Source organism: Anolis sagrei, chromosome 6 (genome assembly GCF_037176765.1).
Source record: "Anolis sagrei isolate rAnoSag1 chromosome 6, rAnoSag1.mat, whole genome shotgun sequence".
In the NCBI taxonomy this organism is placed as follows: Eukaryota; Metazoa; Chordata; class Lepidosauria; order Squamata; family Dactyloidae; genus Anolis; species Anolis sagrei.
In genome coordinates, this window is record NC_090026.1 from 18,253,324 (window position 1) to 18,268,833 (window position 15,510).

The 15,510-nt window shown below is 42.7% G+C and overlaps 1 protein-coding gene across 3 annotated transcripts in view; it reads left to right on the forward strand.

Moving 5' to 3' along the window:
* The window catches only part of SULT2B1 (sulfotransferase family 2B member 1), a 35,145-nt gene that overhangs the window by 9,887 nt on the left and 9,748 nt on the right, over positions 1-15,510 (forward strand). For all 3 annotated transcript variants that reach the window (XM_060780363.2, XM_060780360.2, XM_060780364.2), the window contains exons 2-3: positions 7,960-8,193; positions 10,218-10,426. In XM_060780363.2, coding sequence (XP_060636346.2) covers positions 8,058-8,193; positions 10,218-10,426 — 345 coding nt within the window. In that variant the 5' untranslated portion in view covers positions 7,960-8,057. The remainder of the gene's footprint in view (positions 1-7,959; positions 8,194-10,217; positions 10,427-15,510) is intronic.

Consider the following 15,510-nt stretch of genomic DNA (forward strand, 5'->3'; position numbering starts at 1 on the left):
ATGTTTCACCCATATCTATCATAGGCATCCTCACAGCCTCTGAGGATGCCTGCCATAGATGTGGACAAAACGTCAGGTGAGAATGCTTCTGGAACATGGCCGTACAGCCTGGAAAACTCACAGCAACCCACTTTTATAAACAGCTTTGAAAGTGTGGGTACTGCGGCCAGGTGACCGTGCTCACAAGTGTTGGACTTGCTCAGGAAATTGTTGAAATCTTTGGCACCAACTGAGGCTGGTGATTATGAGAAGGTGAAGGAAGCAATTTTGAGCACCATGAATGTGTTGGAGAAGACATATCATTGATGGATTAGGGAAGTACCATATCAGTTAGGCATGCATCCAAGGGCTGTGGCTCAGAAATTGAGAGCGAATGGACTGAGATGGCTGAAGCCAGCTGTTAGGAATGCTGTGCAGCTGGCCAAACAAATAATGCTGGAACAATGTATAAATATTATACCTTTGGAAGCTCACTGTTGGATAAGGTGCCATAAGTCAGAGACACTGGAGGCCACGGAGGGGTTGATTGAAGATTTTTTTGGGGGCAGACGAAGCTGAGAGCCAACACCATCGGCCTGATGCATCTCGAGGGCAAGCAGACACTAGGTTACAGTCAATGAAAGGATGCCAACTACAAGCCAAGAGGTGTGAAAGAACAACTCGATTATCCATCTAATAATAATAATAATAATAATAATAATAATAATAATAATTTATTTGTACTCCGCCACCATCCCCCTGAAGGGACTCAGGGTGGTTCACAAAGCACTCCAAAGTGCCACACATCAAATAGACAATACATAGATATGAACATGATAATAACATGAGATTACAGCCACAAACACACCTAAAATATAACATAATAAAATATTAAAATTTGTAAACAATTTTATCCCAACAAGATGTTGGAAAAAGTCAGTGGATTGCATGGGTTTCCTATGTATCAGGGACCCAGAATACTCAGGAGGGAGAAGGCAGTAATTCCATGTTATGATATAAATGTGGGCAAGAGGGACACATATGCCGGTAATGTCTACTTATGAAATGCACCTTGACTAATCACGGGGGATGTTTTGTTCCCAGGCTGAATTGGTAACACCAGCCGAGGTGGATGGGGTCAAGGTAACAGCTTTGGTAGATTCTGGGTGTGATCCCAGTATGTTTAGCTGAAGATCTGGATGGTTCCTCTAGGGATAATTTTCCCATTGGGGATGTGGCCAAGGTAACTTGTCCCCAGTTAGTGCCTTGACAACAAATTACTCCTCTTTAATATATGCGTTAAGTCAGGTTCGGGCACAGGGGACAGCTGACTCTTTGGACCTCTTCACATGGCCCTTTTGGCCTGTGCCGTTTCACTGCCGAAAGGGAAGATGCGCAGGGCGACTCATGCCTCGTGCGCCCTCTCTTCTTCCCCCATCATACGGTGGGGACAGGACAGGATGTGTTGGCACCCTGTCCCCATCAGATGGGAGAAAGGGCGGCAACATGTGGCAATGTGTTGCCCCTTTGACCTTTCCCCCCATCATATGGGGAAAAGGGAAGGAAAGTGGACTTTGGGAGAAATGTTGTGGGGGGGAGAGGCTTCCATGCGTCATGTGATGGCTCACAGCAGGCCCCGTTCAAGCCAAGAAACAAAGCAGCAAAAATATCCTAAATCCCCCAATGTTAAGATAGTGGGAGAACTCCTTTATAGAGTGGTCAAAACAGAAGGAATAGGGGGAGAAAGTAGGCAGTTAGTGGTTCCTCAGGCTCTACACTTAGAGATAATGAGTTTGGGTCATGATAAACCTTGGGCGGGGCATTTAGTCACAGAACAGACCTTGGATAGAATATTCCAAAGACTCTACTGGCCTGGGCTTCATAAGGAAGTTCATTGTTGTTGTGACACATGTCTGGAGTGTCAGAAAATGTGAATATCTGCTGGAATTCTGCCCTGTTCCTACCTGTGATAGCAGTTCCATTTGAAGTAATCACTTTGGATTTGGTAGGACCTCTGGAGAAGTCCAGTGAAGGTCATACTAACATCTTGGTACTAACAGATTATACCCTGAGGCCATTCCCTTAAGACCCACCACCTCTCAGGCCATTGCTAAAGAATTGTTATCCATCTTTGCCTGAGTGGGATTCCCAAAGGAGACTTTAACAGATCAGAGAGCCAGCTAATGAGACATATTTAGGACACATAAAGATCAAACATAGAAACACCTCCATATACCATCCTCAGGCTAATGGGTTAGTAGAGAGGTTTAATCTCTTGAATCACATGCGCAGGAAGTTAGTAGGCAGGCACTAAGCCTAGGGAATGGCACAAACTGTTGCCTTCATTGTTTTGTTTGCCATCAGAGAGGTTCTGCAAGCTTCAACGGGATTATCATCCTTTGAGCTCCTCTTTGGGAGGCATCCAAGAGGAATTTTGGACCTGGCTAAGGAGAGTTGGGAAGAAGAGACGTCTTCCACTCATTGGGTGATGCAGCATGTATTAGAGATATGGGAACACCTTAAGATAGTGTCCCATATAGCCAAGGAGCATTTAGAAAAGGCCCAGGCAACTCAGAAGTCTATTATGAACAAAGAACCTACTTGTGACTGTTTCAGCCAGGACTGTTTCTTGACAACTTCACCAGAAGCTGTTTGTCTAGTGTCAAGGACCCTTTGAAAAAATTAGGAGGGTGGGCTCTGTAGGTTATGAGATTACACTAGAAGGTCGGAGACAAGGGACTCTAAACTTCCATGCCAATCTATTAAAGCAGGCAGGGGCAATCTTTGATCCTCTGGGTTTTTTGGACTTCAACTCTTACAATTCCTAACAGCCAGTAAGCTGACTGGGATTTCTAGGAATCACAGATTCATCGAATTATAGAGTTGGAAGAGACCTCATGGGCCATCCAATCCAACCACCTGCCAAGAAGCAGGAAAATCACATTCAAAACACCCTGAACAGATGGTGATCCAGCCTCTGCTTAAAAGCCTCCAAAGAAGAAGCCTCCACCACACTCTGGGGCAGAGAGTTCCACTGCTGGACAGCTCTCACTGTCAGGAAGTTCTTTCTAATGCTAAGGTGGAATCTCCTTTCTTGTAGTTTGAAGCCATTGTTCCGTGTCCTAGTCTCCAGGGTAGCAGAAAACAAGCATTCTCCTTTCTCCCTATGACTTTCCCTCACATATTTATACATGATCATCATGTCTCCTCTCAGCCTTCTCTTCTGAAGGCTAAACATGTCCAGCTCTTTAAACTGCACCTCATAGGGCTTGTTCTCCAGACCCTTGATCATTTTGGTTGCCCTACTCTGGTCACATTCCAGCTTGTCAACATCTCCCCTCAAGTATGGACACAGTATTCCAAGTGTGGTCTAACCAAGGGAGAATAGAGGGGTAACATGACTTCCGTGGATCTAGACACTATACTCCTATTTATGCAAACTAAAATCCCATTGGCTTTTTTGCCACCGCATGACATTGTTGGCTCATGCTTAACTTGTTGTCCACGAGGACTCCAATATCTTTTTCACACTTACTGCTCTCGAGCCACGCATCCCCCATTCTGTTTCTTTGCCTTTCATTTTTTCTGTCTGAGTTGAAGTCCAAAATACCTGGAGGACTGAGATTTGTCCATGTCTGTGTTAAAAGAACGGAAGGAGAGAGAAGTACTGATGGCAGATGTGAAGGAAGAGGATTTTAGCCCCACTTTAGGAGATGAAGAGATGCACACGCCCATTGCTCTGTGGGAGCAACTGACACCAAAACAGGCAGACAGGTGAGAAATCTTGAAGGGACATACCCTGATGTTTTTTCCACCAAGCCAGGACAAACTGGTTTAACTCAACACTAGATAGATACAATGCCTGGGAAGATAGTAAAGAGTCTGGAATGAGTATGGCCTCAAAAGTTAAAAGATGCCATCAATACAGAGGTTGAGGCCATGTTGAAATTAGGAATCATTTAAGAGTCTCATAGTCTTTGGAGAAGTCAGTCAGTATTGGTGTCCAAGCCTGTTGGCAGTGTGTGCTTTTGCATAGATTTCTGTAGGCTAAATGAAATTTCCAAATTCAGTGCTTGCCCCATGCCCCAAGTTGATGAATTATTGAATAAGCTGGGAAATGCATAAAATGTCACTTCTCCAGATTTGTCATAAGGTTATTGCCAGATTCCTTTAACAAAGGAGTCACAGGAAAAGACTGCTTTTGCCACTCCTAGGGGATTTTGTCACTTCACCTTCATGCCTTTTGGATTACATGGAGCAGCGACAGTTGCTTGACATTGTATTAAGACGAGTACAAGACTATGCTGCTGTGTATATTGATGATATCATTATTTTCAGCCCCTCATGGGAAGCCCACCTGGTCTATTTACACAGGGTTTGATAACATTCTCCAGGCTCTTAAAAGGCTGGTTGTGCTGGTACGGTAGTGCCAGGAGATTTGAATTTCTTTTTCTTACTTCTAGTTTGTATGAATTCATTTAAACCATGCATTTTGCAATCAGGTAGCTTCCCCAGGTTGCAGTCATAGGGCCAGCAACCTGGCAATCATCGTTAGAGTCTTTAGACCCGCCCTTTTCCCAGGGTTTTGGAGGGAAAGGAGGACTTTTGTTCAGTCTCACTTTTGGAGCCTAACAGCAGGACATATAGCTTTCTCTATCCCGCCTGCACAAAGGATTTGTTACTCATAGCTTTGCTGGGGAGTAAAGGAATAGTTCCACAGCTCTGCTGGGGGAGTAAAGGAATGGTTCCATGTAGCTTTGCTGGGGGAATACAGCCAGACTTTGCTGGGGCAACAGGACAGTTCCTACAGCCTTCGTGGAGAAAACTAAAGGACACAATTTCAGCTTGGCAGATCTACAGGAACCTTGTCTGGTAAGGGACCACTCGGGCTATCCATAAGTAGCTTGGAGCCAGGAGTAGGGGCCTCACACCAGCAAGATAGAGAAAGATTGCCCAAGGAGGGGTCAGAAGATTTCCCTAAGGAAGAAAGGAACAGTTTACCACCAGTTGCCTGCCCTTGTTTACAGACTGAGGAAGCTACCAGGTTTCCAAGGTTATAAAGCGTTTAATTTATTGTTTAAAGATTTAAGCCCAAATAAGGAACTTTGTTAAACTTATTTTGAGCCTCAATAGAACTTTGTGTTGGGAAATCTAAGGGGCCCTTCAGTTGAGGCACCCCAGCGTCCCGTTGGGCATACAGAAGGCACGTCCTGTAAACAGACATTATTTCAGTCCCAACGTGCGATAGCACACCAGTCTCACAGCTAATTCCAAGGAAATGTAAAGTGGTGCAAACTGAGTTGCCCTAATTAGCTTACATTGTAGGTGGGGGGGGGGGGGTGTGTGAATTAGACCAGTGCCCAAAAAGGTTTATCAAGTAGTTCAACGTCCCAGATCTTGAACTAAGAGAGAGGTCCAACAATCGTTGGGATTGGCAGGATATTCCCACTGGTATGGCAAGGACCATGTGGATTACTTTTGGAAGGGAAGAGGGATAATAAAAAGAGGAGTGGAGCCGAGAGTCTGTTAGATCTATCTGTTGTATGAAAAGAATAAAGAATTCTTGTGAGTACCTTATCAACTTGCCAGCCCTTATCTTGTGTTTACGACAGATGCAAAGCCTTTTGAAACATATATTCTCAAGCTTTTGCCATGTCTCTGTCGACGGAAGAGGGAAAAACTCCCACACGGCTCTATGTAATTGGAAGCCTTAAATTGCAATTTAAACTTAGCCCTTCACATTTGCTGGGGTGAAAGGAACAGGATTCCCATGAAAGTAAAAAACTAAGTAAAAGTTGGGTTGCTGTGAATTTTCCAGGCTGTATGGCCATGTTCCAGAAGCATTCTCTCCTGACGTTTCGCCCATATCAATAGCAGGCATCCTCAGCGGTCGTGAGGTTTGTTGGAAACAAGGCAAGTGAGGTTTAAATATCTGTGGAATGTCCAGTGCGGGAGAGAAAACTCTTGTCTGCTTGAGGCAAGTGTGTTGCATTTGACCACCTTGATAAGCCTTGAATGGTCGCTTCAAAGCCTGGCTGCTTCCTGCCTGGGGGAATCCTTTGTTTAGAGGTGTTAGTGGTCCTGATTGATTCTTGTCTGGAATTCCGCTGCTTTTTGAGTGTTGCTTTTATTTACTCTCCTGATTTTGTAGTTTTTTAAATAATGGTAGCCAGATTTAAGTAAAATGTTACTCCTTTTTTAACTGCCTACAACACCCCCCTACGTAGGAACTTCAGAGTCCTCTTTGATTTCCACTAAAATTTGATCACAGAATTGCACATACAGATTCCTAAGAGAGGTGTTCATGTAAATATCTGATATGCAGCAGGATGTATTTTCATTTACTGGACCAAATTTGGCACAAATACCTGATATGCCCAAATTTGAATACTGGTGGAATTGGGGTGTGTGTGTTGATTTTGTCACTTGGAAGTTGTAGTTGCTTTATAGTTCACCCAACTTCAAAAAGCATTCTGAACCCCACCAATGATGGAATTGAACCAATCTTGGCACTCAGAACTCCTATGACCGACAGAAAATACTGGAAGGGTTTGGTGTGCAATGACCTTGAGTTTTGGAGTTGTAGTTCACCTACATCCAGAGAGCACTGTGGACTCAAACAATGGTCTGGACCAATCTTGACATGAATACTCAATATGCCCAAATGTGAACACTGGAGGTTTTGGGGGAAAATAGACCTTGACATTTGGGAGTTGTAGTTTCTGGGATTTATTTGACTATAGGTGAACTATAAACCCCAGCAACTACAACTCCCAAATGTCAAGGTCTATTTTCCCCCAAAACCTCCAGTGTTCACATTTGGGCTTATTGAGTATTCATGATTTTGTCACTTGGAAGTTGTAGTTGCTGGGATTTATAGTTCACCCAATGTCAATGTCTATTTTCCAAAAGAGCTCACATTTGGGCGTATTGAATATTTGTGCTAAGTTTGGACTACATCCATCATTGTTTGAGTCCACAGTGCTCTCTGGATGTAGATGAACTACAACTCCAAATATCAATTTCCCCCAACCCCACGAGTATTCAAATTTGGGCATATGGCATATTTGTGTCAAATTTGGTCCAGTGAATCAAAATACATCCTGCAGATCAGATGTTTACATTACTATTCATAACAGTAGCAAAATTATAGTTATGAAGTAGCAATGAAAATAATTTTATTGTTGGGAGTTACCACAACATGAGGAACTGTATTAAGGGGTTGCGGCATTAGGAAGGTTGAAACCACCAGGTTAGTGTTTGTTAGGGTCCGTGGTTGGCACAATGGGTTAAACCCTTGAGCTGCTGAATCTGCTGACCTGAACGTTGGCAATTCAAAGCCGCAGATTGTGATGACCTCCTGCCGTTAGCCCTAGTCCCTGCCAACCTAGCAGCTTGGAAACATGCGAATGCGAGTAAATCAATAGGTATCACTTCAGTGGGAAGGTAATAAAGGGGCTCATGCAGGCATGCCGGCAACACGACCAGGAGTGTCTACAGACAACAGGCTCCTCGGCTTGGAAATGGAAAAAGAGCACCTCCCCATGGCCAGAGTGAGCACCACCTCCAGAAGCCGGAGATGGAAGGGGAAGCCTTTACCTTTGTTCTGTTTATTTGTGTGTCACTGTTATTTCACTGTATTAAAGACAGCGAATGTTTGCCTATTTGTGTATGTTGTCATCCTCTCTGAGTCCCCTTGAGAGAGATAGAAAGGAATATAAATAAAGTGTTATTACTATTATTATTGTTAAGGGCCTTTATGCTGATCTCAAGATAACAAAATTGTAGGGTTTTACTTGACAAGGTTTATACACAAAGCCGAAACAGAAAACCAAGTGTGTTGTAGTAGGTAAGTGAATGTAATCTGTATGATTAGGATTCTAATCCTCATTTATGCAGTTTAAATCCATTACAACCCCAGAGTGATGTATTTTCTTACAGTCACATTTAATCATCCCCTTAATCTTTTCTGCTTTTCAGAGGATCCGTTCGCATTTCCCCAACACAGAAGGCATTAATTTGGGTCCAACTTTTCAACCGTCAGTTAATGCCCTTCTCATTACCTGCTGGTTTCCAGGATGTTCAAGGAATATTTCCAGTATAAGGGCATCAGCTTCCCTCAAATAATCTACTCTGAACAGGTGCTGCAGATGGTGGAAAACAATTTCCAAGTCCGAGATGATGATATTTTCAATGTTACTTACCAGAAATCAGGTAGACGACTCCTGAAGCTGCATGGGTTGGGTAGATTAAAATAAACTTGGGTATATTCTACATAACAAACCTGTTAGTTCTGGTTTTCTTTGGACTCAAGACTATAGTCAATTCTTATAACAATAGTGAAAGTTGTCTGTTTGCTGTAGCTCATGCTTTCCCTCGCTTTGCATTTTGTGCTCTTTGTTTTGTGATTAGTCATTAAATAGAAGATAAATAAAGAGGTTTAATTTGCAAGCGTGCTTGCTCTAGGAGTCACATCTAAGGAAATTATTTTGTTGGATGGGAAATGGGTTACTTCTTGGGTATGCATATTTGCTGAATATCTATTTCATCCTCAGTTTCTATTTTTTACCCTATCTTAAGTTTCATTCAATTTCTCACAAGTTTTCGTTTCTTTAAAAACTCATATGATAATTCCCTTGTAGTTGCAGATAGGAAAGGTAAAGATATCCCCTTGACATTAAGTCTAGTCGAGTCCAACTCTGGGGTGTGGTGCTCATCTCCATTTCTAAGCCAAAGAGCCAGCGTTGTTTGTAGACGCCTCCAAGGTCATGTGGCCAGCATGACTGCATGGAGCGCCATTACCTTCCTGCAGGAGCAGTACCTGTTGATTTACTCACATCTGCACATTTTGAACTGCTAGGTTGGCAGAAGCTGGGGCTAACAAAAGGAGCTCACCTTGTCCCATGGATTCGAACTGCCGACCTTCCAATCAACATTTTCTGCAGCTTAGTGGTTTAGCCTGCTGCGCCAGCATGGCCCTGTAGTTGCAAATATGTTTCCCTTATTCCTATTTTTGTATGTGATTTTGCCAAATATTAACCTACTTCCTGGGCTATATCTCCAAGCCTTGGAATTTCCACCAAACAATTTGGTTGGACTTTCCTAAATTTCGAACAGACTACTTCACTACTTAAATACACCAATTACTGCACAAAATTAATAATTTTGCACATGAAGTAGTGTATTTTGCATATTATATATTTTATTAAGAAGCATGTTTTCTGCACAGAAAAAGTATGTGTCTTTTTTTACAGATTAGTTCTTCTGAGCAAAGTTCTGAAGTGTCAAAAATATTGGAGCCGTGCTTTTTTTCATTCATGGGTTTGATGGAAGATGTAAATATTTCTAAGTATGCATCACCTTCCGTGTGTGTGTGTGTGTGTGTGTTGCACAGTGGGGTAAACTGCTGTTCTGCTGATCTTGCCGACTGAAAGGTTGGCAGTTCGAATCTGGGGAGTAGGGTGAGCTCCTGCTGTTATCTCCAGCTTCTGCCAACCTTGCAGTTCAAAAATAGATCAATAGGTACTGCTTCTGTGGGAAGGTAATGGTGCTCCATGCAGTCATGCTGGCCACATGACCTTGAAGATGTCTACGGACAAAGCTGGCTCTTTGGCTTGGAAATGGAGATGATGATGATGAGCATGAATATGACTATTATTATTAAAAACTTTTATATCCCGATCTTCTCAGCCTCCATAGAGGGTCTCAGACCGGCTTACAGCAAGGATTCAATGCTAATAGTGCAATCTAAAAACATCATATAATAATGAGTTAAAATACATATTGATTAAAATTACAAATCAGCCAAATTGCCAAGATAAAATCATGTCCAACTCAGTCCGTATGTTTGGTCAATAACTTTGTTCTGTAGCCTGTTTCAACCATTACTCTGGGAATGCTTCCTTTCATAGCCAGGATTTCACCAGCCACCTGAAGGACAGGAGGGAGGGAGCAGATCTGATCTCAATCGGGAGAGAGTTCCATACCAAGGGGCCACCACAGAAAAGGCCCTGTCTCTCATTCCCACCAGACGCGATGAACATCACCCCCCCCCCCCAAGAGTTGGACATGACTAGACTTAATGTAATGGGAAACATTTACTTTACTTTTCTATATATGCATGAAGATGTATGTACACACACACACACACACATACACGAAGCATATGTGCATGTTGGGGGCCATATTTTACAAACTTAAGTCTGCTTTCTGAGATGGGTTTGTGTCCTCTTCTTTAGGTACTGTGTGGATGCTGGAGATTTTAAGTCTGATCCGAAACAATGGTGACCCCAACTGGTGCCGAACAGTCCCCAACTGGGACCGGGGGCCCTGGTTTGAGACGGTGCTGGGATACCGGATAGCTCAGACCAGCAAGTCACCACGTATTATTAGCTCCCACCTTCCAGTGCAGCTCTTTGCAAAGTCCTTTTTCAAATCGAAAGCCAAGGTAAGAGACGCTGTTGCTGAGATACACCTCTCCTTAATGTGGCTTTCGTCATCCTCCTTTCTAACAGTGAACCCAGGCAGGATCGATATCTGCTTTCCTGGAGTGAAGCCTAAATTACACAGCAGTGAAAAAATGACTTTAAAATGCCTTGATCCAATTGCTGGCCCCGAGGAGAATATCCCTATGGAATCAATGGAATTTATACAGCCGTAGCTTACTTTTCAGCTATGGGTTTGTTTAGTTTAATCAAATAGGGGCTAGCAATTGAGCAAGAAAATCGTATTAATTTATAGAGCAATCAAATATCCCTATATTCATACTAATGATGTACACACAGTCCCCAAGTTATGAACAAGACAGGTTCTGTAGGTTTGTTCTTAAGATGAATTTTATGTAAGTTGGAAGAGGAACATTTTTAAGTGTATCTCCAGCCAAACACACATATATCATAAGGAAGAGTTAACACCCCTGTGGTATATATTTTGCTGTCTGTGTCCCTGTTCAGAAGATTCCCCCCTTCCTTTCTGTAACTGTGATAATTGGATTTTGAAGCATTTGTCTTGTTGCGGAAACAAGGATTGGTGATAAAGCTTGAATTGAGGCACCTTTTCCCCATGAAAACTCTTTCAGGAGTGAATTTCCCTTCTGAGGGGTAGATTTCTCCCTCTTCCTGTTGTCTCACCCCTGTTCTTAATTATGGGTTGTTTGTAAGTCACATGTCTAATTTGGGAAGTGCCTGTATAATAATAATAATAATAATAATAATAATAATAATAATACATTTTATTTATAATCTGTTCTATCTCTTTGAGGAGATATAAGCTGTACCTGCCACACGTTGCTGTGGCCAACCTTCCCTCCCTCTTTCTCTCCTCCTTTCTTTCTCCCCTTCCTTCCTTCCCTTTTTTTCTTCCTTCCTTCCTTCCTTCCTTCCTTCCTTCCTTCCTTCCTTCCTTCCTTCCTTCCCTTTCTCCCCTTTCTTCCTTCTCTACCTATTCTTGGATTGCAACTCCCAGCAATCCTCCTGATCAATAAATCTGTCTACCTACCTATCTATCTCTATCTAATCTGTCTATCTATCTATCTACCTATCTATCTACCTATCTTACCCTCTTATAGTACCGAGGCTTATTAAATAATAGCTGTACCCGCCACGCGTTGCTGTGACCAACCTTCCCTCCCTCTTACTATCCTTTCCTTCTTTCCTTCCTTTCCCTCTTTCCTTCCTTCCCTCCTTTTTTCTTTCCTTCTCTCTTTCCTCCCTGCTCTTCCTCTTCCTTCCCCCCTTTTCTTTCCCTTTCCCCTTCTCTCCTTTCTCCCTTTTCTACCTATTCTTGGACTGCAACTCCCAGCAGTCCTCCTGATCAATCTAACTACCTACCTAACTACCTATCTATCTCTATCTAATCTATCTATCTGGAGGATTGCTGGGAGTTGCAATCCAGGAATATCCAGGAAATTGGAAATATGCATGGACTGGAATGCTCTCAAAGAAATCCAAGGGGAAGAAAGCTTGCAGCTGGCAAACTAAAATGTACATGCAATAGGTAAAGGTAAAGTTTTTCCCCTGACATTAAGTCCAGTCGTGTCTGACTCTGGAGTGTGGTGCTCATCTCCATTTCTAAGCCGAAGAGCCAGCATTGTCCGTAGACACCTCCAAAGTCATGTGGCCAGCATGACTGCATGGAATGCCGTAGAGTCTTGCTTATCCAACCTTCCCTCATCTGTATCATCCAACCGTCTGCCTCCTGCCGGGATCCACTGCTCTTTCAATACATCACAATGTTTTGGTTCTAAATTCGTAAATACAGTAATTATTACATAACGTTACTGTGTATTGAATTGCTTTTTCTGTCGATTAGTTGTAAAACGTGATGTTTTGGTGCTTAATTTGTAAAATCATAATGTAATTTGACGTTTAATAGGCTTTTCCTTAACCCCTCCTTATTATCCAACATTTTCGCTTATCCAACGTTCTGCTGGCCCGTTTATGTTGGATAAGCGAGACTCTATTGTATACACATTTACAAACAGTTAATGGTATTCCCAGAGGCAGCCCTAGGTAATTTTCAACGATAAGCAAACAGTATTTTGGCGCCCCGCCGCAACCAATCACTGATATATATTTTCTGTTCGTTGTGGGAGTTCTGTGTACCATATTTGGTTCAATTCCATCATTGGTGGAGTTCAGAATGCTCTTTGATTGTAGGTGAACTATACATCCCAGTAACTACAACTTACATATGTCAAGGTCTATTTTCCCCCAAGAGGGCCTCAAGAGCGCCCCTGGGCAAAATCAGCTTTACTGCAAATGCTTACTTTGCGTAATGGGTTGAGCCGCCCCTGGGTATTCTCCGTAGTCACCTACGGATGTGAGAGCTGGACCATAGGGAAGGCTGAGCGAAGGAAGATAGATGCTTTTGAACTGTGGTGTTGGAGGAAAGTGCTGAGAGTGCCTTGGACTGCGAGAAGATCCAACCAGTCCATACTTCAGGAAATAAAGCCTGACTGTTCATTGGAGGGAAGAATAGTAGAGGCCAAGATGAAGTACTTTGGCCACATCATGAGAAGAAAGGAAAGCTTAGAGAAGACAATAATGCTGGGGAAAATGGAAGGAAAAAGGAAGAGGGGCCGACCAAGGGCAAGATGGATGGATAGTATCCTTGAAGTCACTAGATTGACCTTGAAGGAGCTGGGGGTGGTGACAACTGACAGAGAGCTCTGGTGTGGGCTGGTCCATGAAATCACGAAGAGTTGGAAACGACTGAACGAATGAACAACAATTGTTCTGTCGCGAACTGGGTCTCAACAAATTGTCTTTATTCTATAGGACGTATACTTTAAACCCAGTGGGAAGCCGGGGTGCCTCAAAGAGAGATTCTTAGGGAATTCCTGAAGTGATGGTTTTTGGAGTCTTTAATGGTACAACAAAGTCTTTATTAAGGAACAAATAACAAATCTTCAAACAACACTTCAAGGTTTTCTTATTCTAGTCTTTAAGAGACTGGCACTGAGTTGGATTAACTGTACTTTCTCAGCATGAGGAAGAACCCTTTATAATATCTCCCAGGCTGTCTATTATCTGGGCCTCGCTGGTTTGGGTCTTACTACCGATCCCAAATGTGTCTGGACATCAAGTAAACCTACCAGCCATGGCTTGAAGATACTTCAGCTGGAACTCAGTGGTTCTGTAAAGCTATCCTGTGGGAACTTCAGGGCTGTTTCCCCCTCTGGTGCTGTGAGGCTGAGGGGCTGTGAGCTCTCAGCCAGAGCCTTTGGGATCTTTTCCTTCTGTTTCTATTTCCCTGAATGATCCCCGGATGATTCTGAGGAATGAAGGATTTCCTATGGGACGAGCTGTCTGCGTCCTATAGACTAGCTTCCTTGTGTGTGACTGACTAAAAATGGCTCCCTTCGCTTCTCAAAACCCAAAAGGGGGCGGAACTAAGGAACCTAATGATGATGGACAGGTGGCCTGCCCTATAACTGCAAACTTTAACAGGAAGCCACCCTTCTGCAAAATCCCAAGCCTTGAGCTGCAAGCAAACACTTAATACAAGGCAAATAAAGTGGGAGCTTCTGGTACGGCTGTACCAGCACAACAATGGAGGCTTGGAAGGTTGCTCTTTCCAACATCTGCACTTTTACTATTTGTAAGGAACTGTCATTGTGGCAGGTGTAGCCAGTTCAACAAGCTCCTCCTTCTGAATTGTCACCTTTTTTTACAGCTTGCTATAGGCAACCTTTTCTACTAGGCCATTCCATAATTTCACACGGGGTTCTTGATTTAGATGCTGCAAGAACCTTTGGGGAAGAAGTGGGGTGCTTGATCTTCCAGGGAAGAGCAGCTCTGGATGCTTTATGCCTCCGGGCCAAACGTCACTGTGTTCTTCCCAAATTCACCATTTCATCACAAAGTGAAGGGCTTTGCAGAACAACACTGAAATCTGGCTGCAAGCGGAATCTGTACTAATTACGTACACCGTGTCCTACATATCTACCGGAGAGCCTCCTTACTGTTGAATTATAGCCGTAGGGTTGGAACACATCGGTTCATTAGATTTTCATCTCTGCGTATTATTCTTGTTATTCAGTGGTATTTCATGTGGGGTGTGTTATCAGGCCTTGGAGAGAGTACGCACTTGAAAAAGTAATGTGTTACTTGTTTGTCATTCATTTCTATATGTGTGAGTAACGTAACAGGGTTATTCATATGTTGCTGTCAAGGTTATTATTTTGAAGTGACAAGTTTCAATTGCAAGTAGCACGGTGCATTAATAAAACATCACTGCCGACGGTAGCTTTATAAATGAGGAGTTTAGATTGGGAATAACATATGTTATTAATACATTATTTTTGAATCACTAAAATTGGATAACCCCTTAACCTTTTCTAAAGAATGTTTTTTGCAATGCCATATTTTTTGGATTCTAAGATATTCCATAATTTATGTACCAACTATATATATATATTCTCTCTCTCTCCCTCTCCCTCTCTCTCTCTCTCTCTCTCTATATATATATATACATACAGTATATATATGACACACAGAGAGAGGTAGATATCAGGCATGGGCAAACTTCGGCCCTCCAGGTGTTTTGGACTTCAACTTCCACAATTCCTAACTACCGGCTGTTAGGAATTGTGGAAGTTGAAGTCCAAAACACCTGGAGGGCCGAAGTTTGCCCATGCCTGATATATAAGCACTCTCAATACTAAGACACACCCAATTTTTAGAGATGTTTATATGGGAGAAAAATACTATATATACTTGAATATAAGCCGACCCGAATATAAGCCAAGGCACCTAATTTTAACACAAAAAACTGGGAAAATGTAGCAGCTACTGGTAAATTTGTAAAATAAAAATAGATATCAATAAAATTATATTAATTGAGGCATTAGTAGGTTAGTAGACATTACTAGACATCTAAGATAAGATCAGGGACATCTAATCACCTCTCTACAAAAGATTTCTCCAGGCACTTCCAGGCTATCAAATGCTAATCAAGGTGGTCAGTTGAAACATTCACACCTAGCTCCAGCAGACAAGAGTCCTTTGTCCCACCCTGGTCATTCCACAG